The 18,736-nt window shown below is 45.7% G+C and overlaps 2 protein-coding genes across 2 annotated transcripts; both read right to left on the bottom strand.

Annotated features, from left to right (window-relative positions):
* Window positions 1–12,083: 12,083 nt before the first annotated feature.
* On the bottom strand, window positions 12,084–13,966 carry LOC123144025 (putative FBD-associated F-box protein At5g56820). Its single transcript, XM_044563040.1, has 3 exons — window positions 12,917–13,966; window positions 12,685–12,819; window positions 12,084–12,585 (listed from the first exon to the last, which is right to left on the bottom strand). The coding sequence occupies exons 1-3, from the start codon at window positions 13,829–13,831 to the stop codon at window positions 12,196–12,198; spliced, it is 1,440 nt and encodes a 479-aa protein (XP_044418975.1). The 5' UTR covers window positions 13,832–13,966; the 3' UTR covers window positions 12,084–12,195.
* A 1,133-nt stretch (window positions 13,967–15,099) lies between these two features.
* LOC123144030 (thymidine kinase) lies at window positions 15,100–18,519 on the bottom strand (the record flags this gene model as incomplete). Its single annotated transcript, XM_044563047.1, is given in 4 exon segments — window positions 15,100–15,813; window positions 15,990–16,111; window positions 17,499–17,643; window positions 18,243–18,519. Coding segments are annotated over 4 exon segments (800 nt in total), but the record flags the coding sequence as incomplete, so codon positions are not given.
* Window positions 18,520–18,736: the final 217 nt, after the last annotated feature.

Raw genomic sequence — 18,736 nt, 5'->3', positions numbered from 1 at the left:
TTCATGTGTTGCACATCTAAGTCATCAATTTTGCATAAGTGTTAGGATGTGTGTCCTTTTCAAAGAACATTCGAAGATTCTAAGATATTTAGCTCACACCGCAACTTGCTAAATCTCTTCTCATCCAAGGGCTTAGTGAAGATATCAGCTAGCTGTTCTTCAGTCTTCACGTGCTCGATGGAGATGTCGCCCTTCAACACATGATCACGAAGAAAATGATGACGAATCTGAATGTGCTTTGTCTTCGAGTGCTGAACTGGGTTGTGAGCAATCTTGATGGCACTCTCATTGTCGCAGAGGAGAGGCACATTCTTCACGTTGACGCCATAGTCCTTGAGTGTTTGCTTCATCCAAAGCAGTTGAGCACAGCAAGAGCCAGCAGCAATGTATTCAGCTTCCGCAGTGGACAGTGATACACAGTTCTGTTTCTTCGAGGACCAACAGACCAAAGATTGTCCGAGGAAATGACAAGTGCCAGAAGTTGACTTGCGGTCCACACGATCACCAGCATAGTCAGAGTCAGAATATCCAATGAGATCAAAAGCAGAGCCCTTGGGGTACCATAATCCTAGTGTTGGTGTGTGAGCTAGATATCGAAGAATATGCTTCACAGCCTTATGGTGTGATTCCTTCGGTGCAGCTTGAAATCGGTCACACATGCAAACACTAAGCATTATATCTGGCCTAGATGCACATAAGTACAATAAAGAACCAATCATGAAGCGGTATACCTTGTGATCGGAGTCAATATCATTTTCATCAGTGCATAGATGGCCATTTGTGGGCATAGGAATTTTGACGCCTTTGCAATCTTGCATGCCGAATTTCCTCAGTACATCTTTGAGGTATTTCTCCTGAGATATGAATATGACATTGCGCTGTTGACGAATTTGAAGACCTAAGAAGAATTTCAACTCTCCCATCATAGACATTTGATATTCTTCACTCATCATATAGGCAAATTCATCACTATAACATTGGTCAGTACAGCCAAAGATAATATCATCAACATATATTTGGCACACAAACAGTTCACCATCATAAGATTTAGTAAAGAGAGTAGGGTCGAGTGAACCAGGTGTGAAGCCATTCTTCACGAAGAATTCCTTCAATGTATCATACCACGCCCGAGGGGCTTGCTTGAGGCCATAGAGGGCCTTATTAAGTCTGAAGACTTTGTCAGGATTCTTTGGATCTTCAAAACCTGGGGGTTGAGCAACATATACTTCTTCCTCAAGCTTACCATTGAGGAATGCACTTTTCACATCCATTTGATATAAGATGATATCATGATGGTTAGCGTAAGCAAGTAATATGCGAATAGCCTCAAGTCTAGCAACAGGTGCAAAAGTTTCATCGAAATCAATTCCTTCAACCTGTGTGTAGCCTTGAGCTACAAGTCGTGCCTTATTCCTCACCACAAGGCCATTTTCATCTTGCTTGTTGCGGTAGATCCACTTTGTGCCAATGATGTTATGCTTGCAAGGATCTGGACGTTTGACCAGTTCCCAGACATTGTTGAGCTCGAACTGATGTAATTCTTCTTGCATAGCCTGAATCCACTCCGGCTCCAAAAATGCTTCTTCTACCTTAGTGGGCTCTGTGATAGAGACAAAAGCATAGTGCCCACAAAATTTAGATAAATGTGAAGCTTTTGAGCGTGTGAGAGGACCTGGTGCTCTAATGTCATCGATGATCTTCTCCACTTGCACTTCTTTTGCAACGCGAGGATGAGCTGGTTGTCGCTGAGGAGTTTGGTCAGCATTTTCTTCAGCACCATTTTCTTCATCATTATCTTCAGGTGCATCAGCTCGACGTTCTTCGCGTACTGGAATGAATTCTTCAGCAGATTCTTCAGTAGGAATGACATCCTCAGTTGCCTTGAACTTGATAGAATCCTCAGGTGCTGGTTCATCTAACACAGAAGGTAGGTGCTCTCTTTGCGAGCCATTAGTTTCATCGAACCGCACATCTACAGTTTCAACAACCTTGTGAAGAACGTTGTTGAAGACTCTGTAGGTGTGCGAGTCCTTTCCGTAACCAAGCATAAAACCTTCATGTGCTTTCGGTGCAAATTTAGAATTGTGGTGAGGATCCCTAATCCAACATTTAGCACCGAAGACTTTGAAATAACTCACATTGGGTTTCTTGTCAGTGAGGAGTTCATAGGCCGTCTTCTTGAAGAATTTGTGAAGATATACTCTGTTGATGATGTGGCACGCAGTATCAATTGCATCAATCCAAAAATGATGAGGCGTTTTGTATTCATCAAGCATAGTGCGAGCCATCTCAACAAGAGTTCTGTTCTTGCGCTCCACAACGCCATTTTGCTGAGGAGTATAGGGAGCAGATAACTCATGAGTAATACCAAGTTCATCAAGATAGTCATCAAGACCGGAATTCTTGAACTCAGTTTCATTGTCACTTCTGATGTGCTTGATCTTCACACCAAAGTTGGTTGAAGCCCTCGAGGAAAAACGTTTGAAGACTTCCTGCACTTCATGTTTGTAAGTAACAATGTGTACCCATGTATATTGAGAGTAATCATCAACAATGACAAAACCATATAGAGATGCATCATTAGAGACTGCTGAGTAATGATTAGGTCCGAAGAGGTCCATGTGAAGCAATTCGAATGGACGAGTAGTGGTCATGATAGTCTTCACTGGATGCTTGGCCTTGGTCATTTTTCCAGCTTCACAGACTCCGCATAAGTGATCCTTGAGGAATTTGACATTCTCAATGCCAATGACATGCTTCTTCTTCGCAAGCGTGTGCAAATTCCTCATGCCTGCGTGACCAAGTCGTCGATGCCATATCCAGCCTTCTGAAGCTTTTGCAAGTAGACACACGGCTGGTTGTGGTCCTGTAGAGAAATCAACAATATACAAGTCTCCTCTCCTAAAGCCTTCGAAGACTTTGGAATTGTCAGCTTCCATAATCACAACACAGCGATACTTGCCAAAGACAACAACCATATCAAGATCACAAAGCATTGAGACTGACATGAGGTTGTATCCTAAGGACTCAACAAGCATGACTTTGTCCATGTGTTTATCCTTAGAGATCGCAACCTTACCAAGACCCAATACCTGACTTTTGCCTTTGTCAGCAAAGATGATGTACTTCAGATGTGACGGTGATAAGGGAGCATCCATCAAAAGATTCTTGTCACCAGTCATGTGATTTATACATCCACTATCGAGGACCCATTCAGTGGTTTTGGGTTGATCATCCTGCAGATGAATTAGTGTAACTTACAATCTCATATGCTTCATCAATGAAGAATATGATATCAAGTTCATCAGATGAATTTCATCAAGCAGTAAACATATATAGCAGTATGAGGACGTGTGAAATAAAAGTTCATTTCATCATGATTAGCCTGCGTCCTTTTAGGCAAGTTTGTCAGGTCCCCAGCAAATTCTTCAGATGTTAAAGCATGTCTGGAGACCTGACCCTGCAGAAGAGATTAGTTCTTTTTCTTCACCACCCACATTTGAAGGGGTGGCAAAGAGTTCATCACTCTGCGAGCACCATATGAGAAAGGTGGCATAGAGGCCAATCCATTTCGTTTCACATAAGAGGGGTTAGTGTAAGCATATGAATAAGAAGAGAAATTCTTCGAGGACTTATGAACATAATGATTTGAAGAATAATGTGCATATTTATAGCCCTTAGCTCTACCCTATGAAACAGAAGGGTTAGCACGATGATGATCATATGAGGAATTTGATCCATTTGAGGAATTTGATCCATGTGAAGAATTAGGTCCACATGAAAAATTGGATCTGGGGTTCCTGTTCTTCACAGGTGGTGTCATGAGGACATTCACCTGAAGACTTTCAACATAACTTTTGGGAACCCAGATTTTCTTCATAGGGGAACCGTTCCTGCAGTTAGTCCCAACATATCTAGCAAATACTTCACCATTCTGATTTTTGAACAATTTATAGTTGGAGTCAAATGACTCATCAGAAGAATGAGAAGATTCACATGTAAAGCCAGATAAGTTAGATGGATCAACTGGAGGTCCTTTTGCAGCAACCCATGAGGTTTTGGGGTACTGCTCAGGCTTCCAATATGTTCCATCAGCATTAAGTTTCCTCTCAAAGGCAATACCCTCTTTCCTAGGGTTTCTGTTGAGGATCTGCTTTTTGAGCACATCACAAAGAATCTGATGCCCTTTGAGGCTTTTGTACATGCCTGTCGTGTATAATTCCTTCAGCCCTGCATCGTCAGTGATACTAGCAATGTCCTCAGATGAGGAATTAGTGATAGCACAGGCAGGTGAAGAATTTGTAACAGTTGAAGCATTTAAACATTCAGTTGAAGAATTAGCAGATTCACGTTCAATGCACTTTAAGCAGGGAGGAACAAATTCTTCCTGAGAAGCGCTGATTTATTGAGCTAGTAATGAACCGCGCTCCTTCTGAAGATCTTCATAACTCAATCTTAGCTTCTCAAGATCTTGCTTTCTTTGAAGAAATTCATAAGAAAGTTTCTCATGATCAGATAAGAGAGTGTTATGATGACTTTGAAGGTTATCAAACCTAGACTGAAGTCTCTGAAGATTTTCAGTCAGGGCTTTAGTGCGATCCATTTCTTCACCCAACATATCATCACTCTTATCTAGCATGTTTTGAACCTTTTCCAAGGCATGTTGTTGTTTGGTGGCAATGCAAACAAGTTTGGTATAGCTAGGTTCAATATCATCATCAGATTCAAAGTCACTAAATTCAGATGAGGAACATTCGGTTACCTCGACACCCTTTGTCATGAGACATGATGCAGAAGATGATGATTCTGGTTCGAAAGTCATTGTTTTGAGAGATTCCTTGAAGTCCTCAAACCAAGGATCATGACGGGTTCGATGACCTTCATAGACGTCGGAGATTCGGTCCCAGATAAGCTTTGCATTGCAAAGATGCATAATGAGCCTGAATTGATCTCTGGATAGGCAGGAACAGATGATATCCTTCGCCAAGATGTCAAGTCGAGTGTACTTGCGAATATCATCAGCGTCCGCCATCTTGCATAGATCAGTAAGACCAATCTCAGTGACGGTCCACAGCTCGCTGTTCATTGCCATGAGGCGCTTCCTCATCATGGCCTTCCACTTGGGATAATCATGACCGTCAAAGATAGGGCATGTCACTTTCTTCATACCTGTGGTCGACATAACTAAAACTCCAGGCGATTAAACCAAAATCACACAGAACAAGGGAGTACCTCGCTCTGATACCAATTGAAAGTGCGTTATGTCGACTAGAGGGGGGTGAATAGGCGATTTTTATGAATTCTTCACTGAGGAATTTGCCGGTGAGGAAATTCCTTAGCGAAGAACTATTAGCAGCGGAATAAGTACTCAGAAGTAAGCATAACAGAATACAAGCATGGTCATCATGATGAAATGAAGACTAGCACAGAGTACAGAAAGCGTAATCACAGGATAACACAAGATGAAGACAAACAGATTGAAGAAATTGAACTGAGGAAATTGAGAAAGTCTTCAGTCAAAGTCTTCAAACACAGATATGAACAAACACTCAACACAGTAATGAGGAAATGGAAGGGTTGAGGAAATAGAACCAGTTAGGTTGGTGAAGACAATGATTTGGTAGACCAGTTCCAACTGCTGTCTCAGTTGTACGTCTGGTTGGAGCGGCTGAGTATTTAAACTCGAGGACACACAGTCCCGGACACCCAGTCGCTGAGCACGCAGCTCAGGACACCCAGTCCTCACCGTATTCTCCTTGAACTAAGGTCACACAGACCTCGTCCAATCACTCGTGGTAAGTCTTCAGGCGACTTCCAAACCTTCACAGACTTGGTCACTCGGCGATCCACAATTCCTCTTGGATGCTCTAGACCTTGACGCCTAACCGTCTGGAAGAAGCACAGTCTTCAAAGGTAACAAGCGTCGGATCCACACAGGATCAATTTCTTCAGTGATGCTCAATCACTTTGGGTTTGTAGGGGTTTGGTTTTGGGTTTTCCTCACTTGATGATTTTCGCTCAAAGTCCTCGGAGGATGGGTTGCTCTCAAATGACAAGTGTCAAGTTCTCTCGGAGCAGCCAACTAGCTAGTGGTTGTAGGGGGCGGCTATTTATAGCCTAGAGAGCAGCCCGACATGATAAGACATAAATGCCCCTCAATGATATGACCGTTAGGTGGATAAGATATTTTGGGACAGCTGGCGCGCAGCACAACAACGGTCGGAAATTTGACTCTCAAATTCCTCAGGGCTATCATGTTCCTCACTGTGTAGGTAATTCGCACTGACGAATTCCTAACTCCTCAGTCAGAACAAATTCATCAGCGACCAGAAGAACTTCGTCTCTGTCACTGAAGAAAGTGACTGAACTGTATGAGATTTCCAAAGGCTTCACTCGAAGGGATTGGTAGGTATAGGATTTTGAGTTGAGCATCACATGGAAATTTTTCCTTAGTATTTCCTCGACCCCCTTTAACAGTACGGTGTTTCCTATGACTCAAGAAAAAGAAAATGAAACTACGAAAACAAAAGTCTTCACGCTTCATGTTCCACAAATGAATACCAAGTCTTCAAGGTCACACCAATTTCTTCACTTTCAAAGTCTTCAGAAAGTCTTCAGAATATCAAAGTCTTCAGTTGAAGAACTTCATTTTTAGGGGTCGACTTTCTCTGTAAATATCAAACTCCTCATAGACTTATAGACCTGTGTATACTCACAAACGCATTAGTCCCTTAACCTATAAGTCTTCAATACACCAAAATCACTAAGGGGCACTAGATGCACTTACAGTTTTCTTTTTCTTTTTTTCTCGCCTATATGCATAGCTTTGGTCTTGTATGACTTTGCTATTTGTCGGCGTGTTTTTGTGTGTGTGTGTGTTGGTGCTGGCTGTGTGCATCCTAGCTATGCAAAGGACGGGTGTGTGCTCATCGTGTTTGTATCTTCTTGATGCTCCATTTTGAGTTAATAGAATCCATCCTTTATCAGAAAAAAAAGCTGATATTGGGTATGGAGGTTCTAGGGTGGGATGCAGCTGGCTGGACGCGAGGGTCATCGTCGTGTGGGCGCCCAAGGTATAGTAGAATGGTAGTGGCGAAAGGTCGAAGAATTAAAGGGGTAGAAGAGAAGCATAGGTAGGGACCAGCCATTTCATTGCTTGCTTCCTTCTATAAGGATGCATACGAGGGGTATACATCCTTATATCGACCCTTTAGGTCGGTTACTGTTCATTGTACTAAATAGTAATTCTCTGGATACTTCTAGACTATGTTGGGTTCATATAAGAGACAACTAGACTCTACCCCACAAACAGACTCTTCTACTAGGACACTTATACCCTTAATACTTCTAGCTAGGTTAGAGCATCTCCACTCGTTGGCGCCCCCAGGAGGTCTTTTTTTCGCCACTTGGGGTCGCGCCGGCGGAATTTTAGGCTTCGGGAAGCAAAATTTCCCAGCCGTCGCCCCACCCAAGATGCATTCCGAGGACGCGTGGCGGCACCCCGCAGCTCGACACCGTCTCGAGCACCATCGAGGACGCCCGCCACCGTCCTCCGCGCACCACCAGCCCTCCGTCCTCGTGCCCTCCGTCCAGCTCCCTCCGCCCCGGCCGTGCGAGCGCGACCCCGCCCCGGCCATGCGCTCTCTGCTCCTGCCGCGCGAGCTCCGCCACAGTCGCGCGAGCGCGAACCCCGCCACGGCCATGCGCGCTCTCCGCTCTGCGCCGGCCATGCGTCCGCTCCAGCCGCGCGAGCGCGAGCCGCACCACGGCCGCGGGAGCTTGAGCTCCGTGCCGGGCACGTGCGCTCTCTGCGCCGGGCCATGCGAGCTCGCTCCGGCCGCGCAGCTTCGGCCTTGACAGAGAGCGTGGGGAGCGCGGCTTCGAGGCGGATCCGGGCGTGGGCACCGTCTCCGTGCCCCGCCACCGTCTCCGCGTGGATGGCCCGGCCGCGTCGTTGGGCTCTCGCCCGGCTGCTGCAAGGGCTGGAGGCGCGCGCGGGTGGAGCCGGACGAGGCGGCGAGCGGACCCGGCCACGCTTCCCAACGGCGGCCTCGGCGCCCCCCTGGACTGGAGCCGGCCTTGGTCCTGGCCATGCGCGGAGACGGCGGAGACGACCACTGCAAGGCAAAGAAGACGAGCCCCTCCCTGCCCCGGGCATGCGCGCTCCGCTCCGCTCTGCGAGCCCCTCCCCGGCCGCGTGAGCTCGAGCCCCGCGCCCGGCCATGCGTGCGCCGCCACGGTCGCGCGAGCCCCGCTCCGGCTGTGTGTGTCGTAGGTGGTGCTGGGGAGAGAGAAGGTGGGGAGGAAGGAGATGGTCGAGTGGAAGCTTTGACCGCGCGAGCACGAGCCCCGCCCCAGCCATGCGCGGCGAGCTCGGTGGCGCGATGGCGCGATGGAGGCTGGCAGGGAGGGGGCCGAAGAGGCGGCGAGCTCGGTGGCGTGCTGGAGCGGAGCTCTGCTTGCGGAGAGAGAGGGGGGGGGGCAGATTCCTTTTGCATGCAGGAAAAGGGAAGAGAGAGGTTGGCTGGTGGGGTTTCACCATGCATAAAGTAGGGTCGGGCGTCCCAAGTGCCTCCCTGGGGGCTGGGTTTTGCATGCGGTCGCCGGCGCTGTTTTTGCTAGAATCTGGCGCAAAACGAGGTCGTGGGGGCGTGACTGGGACCATTTTTTGCAGCCGGCGCTAAAAAAAGTGCTTGGGGGGCGTCTTGGGGAGCCTAGTGGAGATGCTCTTAGGTTCATCTAGGAGATAGCCAGATCCTTCCCACAAACATGCTCTTTTACAACAACAACACACTGGATACTGGTAGACTAAGCTTAATAGACAATCGGACTCTAAGATGCCACAACATTACTCCCTCCTTGCAGATACAACTCATTCTCGACCTATAGTTCATGGAGGATATTTCTCATCATCGTCATCAGTTACTTCAAGGTAAAAAAGACGTTGGCATCAATGGCATCTGAAGAAACTTTCATCGCTATTGAAACACAATCATTTCCCCCTTTATTTCTTCCATCTCCACACTTGTCAATCGGCGGACCGTGTGTTCTTCTCCAGTAGGAGCTTTAGCATTCCATGAAGTACATAATTGTTGTCTGGTAGGCATGGAAGACTTCTCATTGGAGGTCAGAGCTATGATGGTTGCTCGTTGGTCATATGCACATCCTAGGCTCATGGCCACTTGTAGGTTAGAAGGGTTATGAAGCTCCACATTGACTCGTAGCAAACTAGTAAACCTGAATGTAAAATTTTAAACCAGCTACGACATTGAGAGGGGTTCACCAAAATAAAGTAGTGCTTGAAACCTCCTGATGTATTCGACACTCTTATCGAAAAGGCTACGATTGATCCCCTATACTTGTGGGTCATCAGTGATGTTCGGCAATTTGGTTTTCATCTTAGCCAACTCAAAAGAACATTACGATGATAGGTGATCATGACACACAACATGTTGCTTACTTTGGCACAAAAGGTGCCTCTCCGAGGCACCAAAGTTGTATCGAGAAAAAAGATTAGTCGAAAGCAACTCGAAAGAACACTGGGATGATATGTGACTGTGGTACACAACCTAACCAAAAGTTGCTTAATGTAGTAACAAAGTTGCCTCTTCATGGCACCAAATTGTCCAAGAAAAAAAGTTCGTCAAATATATCAATATGGGATCTAGTTTTGAAGAGCTCGTCGCTAGAAACCTAGCGATGAAAACGGATCTTAATTTTGACGCTCCTTTCAAAATTTATGGCTTTAAATAAAACAATACTCACAATTTTATTTTATTACCATCAATTGTGTCGGGCTAAACTGCTACCAAAGGGCATACGAGCAATTCAAGAGAAATTGACGGGATTCTTTCTTGAAGTGGTCATAGCTAAAACCGCAGAATACCATCGGGGATTGGAATTAGATTTTGGTAATTAGATATTAGGGATCGTAAGAGACGTTATATTGTATATATGCATCAACGTGTACTATATAAGCAGCATCGAATATATATACAAAAACTTGTTGTTCGACCAAACACGGAGAAAGAGGTCACTTCTCTATATTCATGCCGATGTTGAACGTTTTATTCATTGCCATTAGTAGCTCGCCTAACAAAATGAAACCCCTAAACCCTTCAACCCCTCCCTTCAAAACCCCTAACCCCCTAAACCCACAAAAATTGTTACCAATTGGGACTAAAGGTCCTCCTGCCTGAGCGCAGCGCAGCGGCCGCGTGGAGCCCCTTTAGTCTCGGGCTGTAACACAACCGTGACTAAAAAGGATGGGCTTTAATCTCGATTGCTTAGTGCCAGTTGCACAACTGAGAGTAAAGGCACTTACGAACCAGGACTAATGTCCTGTTTTCTACTAGTGAGAGTATAGAGGAAGATACGGACAACCCTCAAAGTAAGTCCCTGTTCGGTATGTTGGAAAAGCAAAGGAAAACCCACAGGAAACACATTCCTGTGGAATCGCTGCGTTTTGTCCGTTCGGTATGAAGGAATAGGCTTGTGTTCCAATCCGATGGAAAGTTCTGATCTCGAGCGTTTTTTACGGGAAAGAAGACATCCACCCATAGCTCTTGTTTTCGCGTTGGCCCGAGGCAATCAGGGGAAAGGCTGCTGCGAACCATGCACAATTTGGACCCACATGCACGTGAACTGCAGCTGGTGCTCATCTTTCTAGCATTTAAAAAAATACAAGATAGGACCCACATGATTTGATTTCCTCCGTCCCAAACGGCAATTCTGTATGCAGCACAACTATTTTATTTCCTGTGTTTTGTACCTCTATTCCTTTCCAGTTTCTGGGGTTTCCCCCTATCATATGCTTTTCTTCCCTTTGTTCCAAACAGAGCCTAAGGGCCTCTTTGATTCGCGGGATTGCAAAAACACAAGAATAGGAAAAACATGGGATTGAAATGACATGTCCATTGGATTCCTATAGGATTTGAGTTTGTTTGATTGTATCACAGAAAAAATAAAGGATTTCTTTCAAGAGGTTGGAGTGGATGCTACAATTCCTATGAAATGTAGTTCAAATGAATCCATAGGAAAAAATCCTATGGGATTCAATCCTGCGAATCAAACAATCAACGTAGGAAAAATTCCGAAGGATTCTTATCCTTCAAAAATCCTATGAAAATCCTTTGAATCAAAGAGGCCCTAAAATGGAACCAAACGCGTGAGGTGGGTGGAGTTTCGATGACGTGAGAGAATAGGGAGTAGTGGAGAGCAACTTTTTAATAATGATAGATTAGTGTTATGTACAATCTTGAAGAAGAAAAAATAGTGTCGGGCATTCTTCGGACGTCTGCTAGTCCAGCTAGCTGAGCACATAAAAAACACATCATATTTCTATGGATCACTGGCCATACTGATATGGCGCCCAGTTCCATTTGTGCACCATGGCTAACATACAATGTGCTACTACTTCATTATATCCACGTACACAGTAAAGCACTGGTTGCATGCTTTGGATGGCATCCATGAGTTTCCAGTACTGAATCAGCAAAACCTCCTGACCGGTTCTACAAACCATCGATCAGCTGTGCTCTGACATGCCATGCACCGTCGATTCGCTAACAAGCGCACGACGCGTGCAATTGCCGAATAATTGATTCACTGGCATTTACGTCGTCACACAACAAAAATCGAGAAACAAATTGTACAGTCCAGGCATTCCGACAGCAAGCGAAAGAGGCAAGAACCCTGCACAGAGAAATGAGCAGCAGCAGCAGCCAAGGTTGGGGCTTGATCAAACAAAGCAGTTCAGCATCAGGAAACAAAATGCATTCCTGGCTTCCAAGATAAAGCCCCAGCCCAACTGCAAATAGTTGATGCAAACCACATCCCACGCGAAACATGCCATTGTTATAGCTTGCTCTGACAAGGTGTTGGATGCACGGAATGAAGTGATACCGACACTCGGAAGCATATCAATTTGTGCGGCTTCATAACCGATAGAACGGTTTAACGGATAACATCACACTTGGCATTCAAGGGCCACAAAACAATGTATGTACTTTCTCATCAAATACAGAACAAGCTGGTTTCAGCAAGACCAGCATCATGAAAATATATAGCATGCTTAACTGCCGTAAGGTTCCAAGATAATACGAACTTAAACGAGCTGAATACAAATTGGTTTCAACAGAACTAACATTATGATAATAAGGTTCCAAGATAATACAAACTTAAAGAAACTAACAGTTAGCAAAGCTCAAAAGTGGTATCTCCTTGCAAAGGGTGTGTCCTTTCAAAGGGGTCAGCTCGACCCAAATCATGGACACTAAGCTTCATATGGTAATTATAGCACCAATCGGTAGTAAAACGAATCCGAGCACCTCTTGAGGCCCTACTATCCACCTGAAGCTTCTTATGATGTTGTGCAAAAAACTCCTCGTTGAAATCTTCAACATTAACCTCAAAAGTCATTAATTCTAGCACGCGAGCGTTTAGTACAAAAAATGTGGCCAAGTCAACATGTGACTTAATTCCCCGATAATAATTCCATACGATAGTCTTCAGAGGGATGTCAAGTGATCTTATAAGAGTCCGGTGTTTACGACGCCATAAGTTGCTAATACCTGGTCCACTTGACTGAAAATGAACAAAGAAAAAACCAATCATTTCAGAACGGTAAATGAATCATGGGAGCAGTCGATACTAGATGAACCATCATCACAGAAGAATTATCACCTCAATGTACAACTTTTCCAAGCACGGAAAGCATCTCATCAAGTCAAGAACAGTATCCAGACTAAGAGCATGCATAAGAATAGCTAAAATCTTGACAGTGCGCACCGCTGTCGTCAGGCGATCAACACGCATTCGCTTCATGGAGCATGGAAGATGACATTAGACCATCTATAAGTGCAGATGACATGTAATTCAGCGGCACATTGAAAGCAAGTAGGAAGGCCACAGCTACCTCAATAACTGTCGAGTCAAACGAGATTCTGGTACCATAATGAGAAGAAAGATAGCCTAAGGCCTCCAGTTTAGGCGCGGAGATCACCGATATAAGACGGCACTCGCATGAACCAAGTGTGAGCAAGCTTTCAAGACAAGGGGCATTCTCGATGATGAGTTCCTTAAATTTGGTCTCTGTCCGATTGCTATGACCGCTCACACCAATGCTTCTAAGGCTAATGGAGTTGATTCTGACACAACTGAAGCCCCCACTGTTCTGAATAAGCAAGCACTCCAGAGCAGGGCAAGCGGCAATCATGGCGTGCAGCGAGGATTCGGATATGCTGACCCTCTGAAGCGCGAGCTTCTGAAGCTTAGGGAAGTGAAGCGATTGAATGATGTCGTCGGTAAGGTGGCAATCTCCGATGATGGCAACAAAGAGCGTGTCGGAGAAGCGGAAGGCGGCCGAGGGCGGCATCTGCACCGTTGAGGGTGGACGCGGTAACTTGTGACTGAAGCTGCACAGCTCGAGCTCCTGGAGGTTGTCGAGGGCGGGGGACTGGAGCCAGGCATCCGCTCGGTCGCCGGCGAGGTGGTAGACCGGGGCGGAGAAGCGGCGGCCGGGGCCCTGATGGGCGGCGAGGACGCGCGATATGATGACATCGAGGCCCTCCTCGTCGCGTAAGAAGGAACGGTGATCGAGGTTGAGCGGGGCGGTGCGCCAGAGGCGGCGCCACCGGGAGGCGAGGACCTGGGTGCGGCCGCCTTCCTTGGTGGGGAGGAGCGAGACGATGTCCCCGAGGACCTCGTCGGGGAGGTCGCTGATGCGATCGACGCCGGCGCCTCCTCCCTCTGCATCCGATCCGGGCACCTCGTGTGCTGTTGCTTTCCTCTTCCTTAACTTATAACCAGGAGCGCCTGCCTCCGCCGCCATGGCTGGCGGTTTGCGGCGGGGATGGAAGAACACGCGAGGAGGAGGAGGAGGCTGGCGTCGACGCCCAGCGCTAGGCCGCCGCCGCCGGAGCCGACGCGATCACGCGATCAGAGGGGGCATTTTTTGAGATCAGAGAGGTGGGCGGCGGCGGTTTTGAAGGAAATGAGTGGGAGCGTGGCGGGTCACAGGAAAATGAATTCGAAGCCCACTCACAGCCTGACCCAGTCGGCCCACCGCCTGCTAGCAATCGTTTTTCTTTTTCTTTTTTGGTTCGATAATATTAATAGTCTGGTACCACCGTACCAGTCGTTGGTGATACTCTTTAAAAAAATTGCAGCCGATGATTTTCTTTAGGTAGCCCGATACATTGGGCGACACATCATTTTTCCAATGTGTAGATCTAGATAGCCGTACCATTGATTCAGTGACAAGTGCAAATACTGCAAAATTGATTGATTTGGTAAAAAGTTTACATTGTTTCGTCTTCGACATTTACATCATCAGCTCGAAACAAATTGAAAAAAAAATTATACATTCTTCGACATTTATCCTGAGTTCTAACAAAAAAACAATAGCGGACAAGAAACCTGCACAAAGCCAACGCTGGGGCTTTGATCAGAGTAGTTGAACATTAGGACCACTTATGCCAGAAACAAAATGGATTTCTTGCTTCCAAGATGAAGCCGCTCGCTCAAGTTATAGATCCACACCGCCACAGGCAAAAGTTTATGTAAATTGGAGTCATCACACAACATCCGATTGTGCAAACAACTATGCTCCAGACAAACCAAACCATGCCACTGGGCAAGGTTTTTTATTTTTACTGACAGGGCTTTTAGCACCACAGTTTTTGGTTCTAGTAGGTTTTTGGTGCACCAGATGAAGTATTACCGACACTCAGACCCCCATCAACTCGCGTGCCTTCATAAAACAGCTTAACGGATAACATCACATGTGAGAATTTGACGTTCAGAAGCAAACACAACTATGTCAAAAACATACTCTTGCCGTGGTTTTAGTTCTTGATAAATGGAGAGCACTACGGGCGCTGCGCCGAGTGATTCTCTGCACATCAGGCCCAGGCCAAACGGATGGCCAAATGGGCGTTGCTTAGCCCCACAACCTCGCCCGCATCCATCAAGGAGATGAAGGCCTGTCAAAGAGAGCAGAACTGGGCTCAACCAAAAGCATCAACCTAAGCTGTGCAGATCATGTCTTTTTGACTAACACTTAATGTGTACCAAAAGATTGTTTCTGCACACACAATATTTCCAAACTGGAGCATCCAAATTACAACGTACTATAAGTCATGCTCACAAATAAATACATAACCATTTGTTACCTCTTCAGTTTCTCATTCTACCTCATACAGGGACTAACAATTTCATGCCAATCAATGTTTCTTAACCAATAAACGCATATTACACGCACTGCTTCCCGGCCAGAATCTGTCTTATGCCCCATTGTGTCACAACAGGTGGGTATTCTAAAAGAAGAGCTGTTTGCACCAACATTCCCAACTGGTAAATATTTACAATCTGCTCAAATTGCAACTTAATTATGTTCTCCTATGGTAATATGGCATTGCCTCATAATCTGAAACTCAGGCTGGCATGCTGCCACAGATGATCAATAACAGGTACACACTGGTAGCACATCTCAACACGCTGTTGGATGAATAACGCACTGAAGAGAGGGATATTCTGGGCAAGGCACACACCCCTAACTAGCAGCGAGCTACTTCCGTGGATCTTTCAATATCCATGACAATCCTTGTGGCCTCGATGACAATCTGCCCGTCCAGGTAGTGCTGCCTGCACACAGGCATATACACATCGGCTCCACCAATGAGTTCGGTCCTGGTTTCCTGTGTCTTCCTCAGTGTGAAGGACGCCCGGCGATCGCACAACTCACACCGTGCTGTCAGCTTGGTGACCGAGTTGGCCAGGGGAATGATGTCCAGCACTGAGCCAAACTTGTTCCTGTGGAACAACTCGATCATCAAACAGTAGGCATGATAAAAAAAAGAATTGCAATACCTTCTGAATGAAATTTGGACCATTTGGATGATTTTATCTATATAACAGCCTTAGATTCAGCAAATGGCCAAGTCATAGGGAAACTAAACAAGTTACAGGATAAATCATTCAGCAAGTACCTTTTGTAATCACCATCTAGCCCTGCAACCACAATGATTTTTCCATCATGATCAGCAGCTTTGCTGCAAAAATCATGAAGATCATCGAAGAACTGGGCTTCATCGATACCTATGACATCTACCTGTAGCAGCAAATTTTGATGAGATTCTTACAGACAACCAAAACCAACAGCTTCAATACCACCATGCTACACAATGACATGAAAAAACCAACAGCTCTTATCTCAACCAGCATTGGCTGGCTAAAGCTTCCAGGCCATTTCCCATAGCAACAGTACAGATAGGAGGTGGTACCATCTCACATAGCAACTGTACGATAAGTTGTGATGATAACCAGATAAAAGAAAGTTCGCACAGACAGGTACTCCCTCCGTCCCAAAATAAGTGTCTCAACTTTGTACTAAATTTAGTACATTTTGAGACTCTTATTTTGGGACGGAGGGAGTATTCTTTAAGAATGGCTGAATAACAGATTAGCTAGTGTCAACCCATATCATTGACAATTTACTAAATCAGGTGAGTAGATGAACTCTAAGCATGACAAACTGCCTCCTGCTATCATGTGACAAAACAAGGTCCTCTGATTACAAGCTCGTCAATTTTCAACATGGGATGCTTTTAGTCAAAGTTTTTGTTGTTTGATCAGTAATGGCTTCTCAGGCATAGACTGTTCAAATAAACACAAGTACATTTGGCAATTTATACAGGCTTGCAAATATATTATTGAAAAACAAATGGCTACCAGCAACCATGAAAAGTCAACCATAACATATTTTGATTGGAGGCAGTAAGTTTTCCAGTCAACTACCTTGCCACAATTACTCAATGTTCACTTCTTTCACAAACCTCAGCTAAATGGAAAACAGGAGCATTACTGCTATTTCAGGCCAAGAGCAAAAACAATTTTTTGTAGCCACAGACTGGGTGGATTCACCTTCCTCAGTGTGACCAAATAACATGACCTTGAAATGTGGGTTATAGGTCAAACGAGGTGAAACATGACAAGTTCAGAGAAGAACCAGACATTAACATAACAAAGTAAAAGCTGGCTAACTTAACTGTGCAATATTGTGGCATCCAACCAAACATGCCCAAGATCATTCAACTACCACTCCAATATTAAACTTTTCCACCTGTGCAGGTCCAAATGATAGCATTTTGCATAGGCATACAGATCTCCTTTTCAAATAATGCTGGATGACACATTTACTTTTATGAATTCACTGCTAGCACAAGCACAGATAGCAACAGTCTAGATCCCTCTCTTTTCTACCTTGTTGAGAAAGCACTGTCAAGGTATAATTTTTGTGCACATTTTCGCAAAAAGAATCTGAAGCAATACGGCATAAAATGGAGTAACAATACATTGCGCGAGAAATAAGACTACCAAACAATAGCAGAGTGATGTTTGAAGCATCCATTGAAAGAACTAAAATATTTGCAAGGCAGTAGTAATTCACAGTGCACAGCATGATTAACCAAATTGAAGGGTGAAAGTGTTTGACACACCTTATCATAAGCCTCTCTCCCTAATTTATCTTGGAAAGTTGAAAGCTCTGGTAGAGCCCAGCATGCCATCTTTGTGCCATCATGGGTCACAACAGAATCCAATCCATATCGATTGTCTTTGTCAGACTTTATGAGTGCCACAGTCCTGTATTGCAAGGAGCAAAGATGTCAAAATTCTACCACGACAAATTGTCCCACATATGGAAGTAAATGGTGAAGTCAAAAAGCGTCGAATTCAGGAGACAGAAAGAACAAGAAGCATTTTTTCCATCAAAATCTCTCCAATAACAATCTTCTTGCTGACTAAGAAAATCACTCGAGACGTAGCAGCCTTTTTAAGAAAGAAACTAAATATCAGTTTGAGTGTGCTAAGATCCTTGACTATGCCATCACAGACCAGTGAAACTCTGACAGACCACCAGTTTTCTATGCAAGGTATTGACAATTAGAGTTATATAAGAAGATTAGTTATTATATACTTAGCCAAGATCATGAATTATTCCATCACTGACCAGTGAACCTCTGACAGGCCACCAGTTTTCTATGCAAGATATTGACAATTAGATTTATATAAGAAGCACATTAGTATTATATACTACTGTACTTGGCTTAATGCCTACTCTTGTGAGCGTTGATTTTTCTTTGGTCTTATCAGAAACCCTGACTGTCTGACAGGAACTGGGGTTCACTGGCAGTCAGCGAAATGAATCAGTAAACAAGAAAGAGAATGGACGGGGTGAGTACCTGCCGGTGCCGGCCTCGGCCTGGACGCGGCGGAGAAGCGCGGTGGTCTTGCCAGCGAACATGGGGCCGACGATGACGTGAATCTCGCCGGACTGCGCTTCCCGGGCCTCCATCGCCGAACCACGGCCGTCTATCCGGGCCTTGGCCGCCGCCGCCGCCGCCGTCATCGCCGCCTTCTTAGAGAGCGACCTGGCCGGAGGGCCGAGGGGCCTGGGGCGGGAAAGATCCGGCCGGAAAGGGAGCGAGAGGAGCGGGCGGAGGGCGGTGGAGCGGGGCAGGAAGGCGGGGGAGGGGGCGGAGAGGAGGAGCGACCTCATGGCGGAAGAAATGGAGCGCATCCGGGAGGGATTTTAATGGGTAGTTTTCTCGGGAGGGTTGGTGGGAGTGGGATCGGGTCCGGCGGGAGGAGGATTGAAAATTGGGGGCGGGGTTTGAATCTTTCGTGGAGGGAATGGGGAATTTTTGGCTAGGGTTTTGGCGGGACGACGGGGGAG

This window comes from Triticum aestivum, chromosome 1B (genome assembly GCF_018294505.1).
Source record: "Triticum aestivum cultivar Chinese Spring chromosome 1B, IWGSC CS RefSeq v2.1, whole genome shotgun sequence".
NCBI classification, from domain to species: domain Eukaryota; kingdom Viridiplantae; phylum Streptophyta; class Magnoliopsida; order Poales; family Poaceae; genus Triticum; species Triticum aestivum.
Note: the sequence above shows the minus strand (reverse complement) of the source record. Positions and strands in the feature narration are given on the sequence as shown.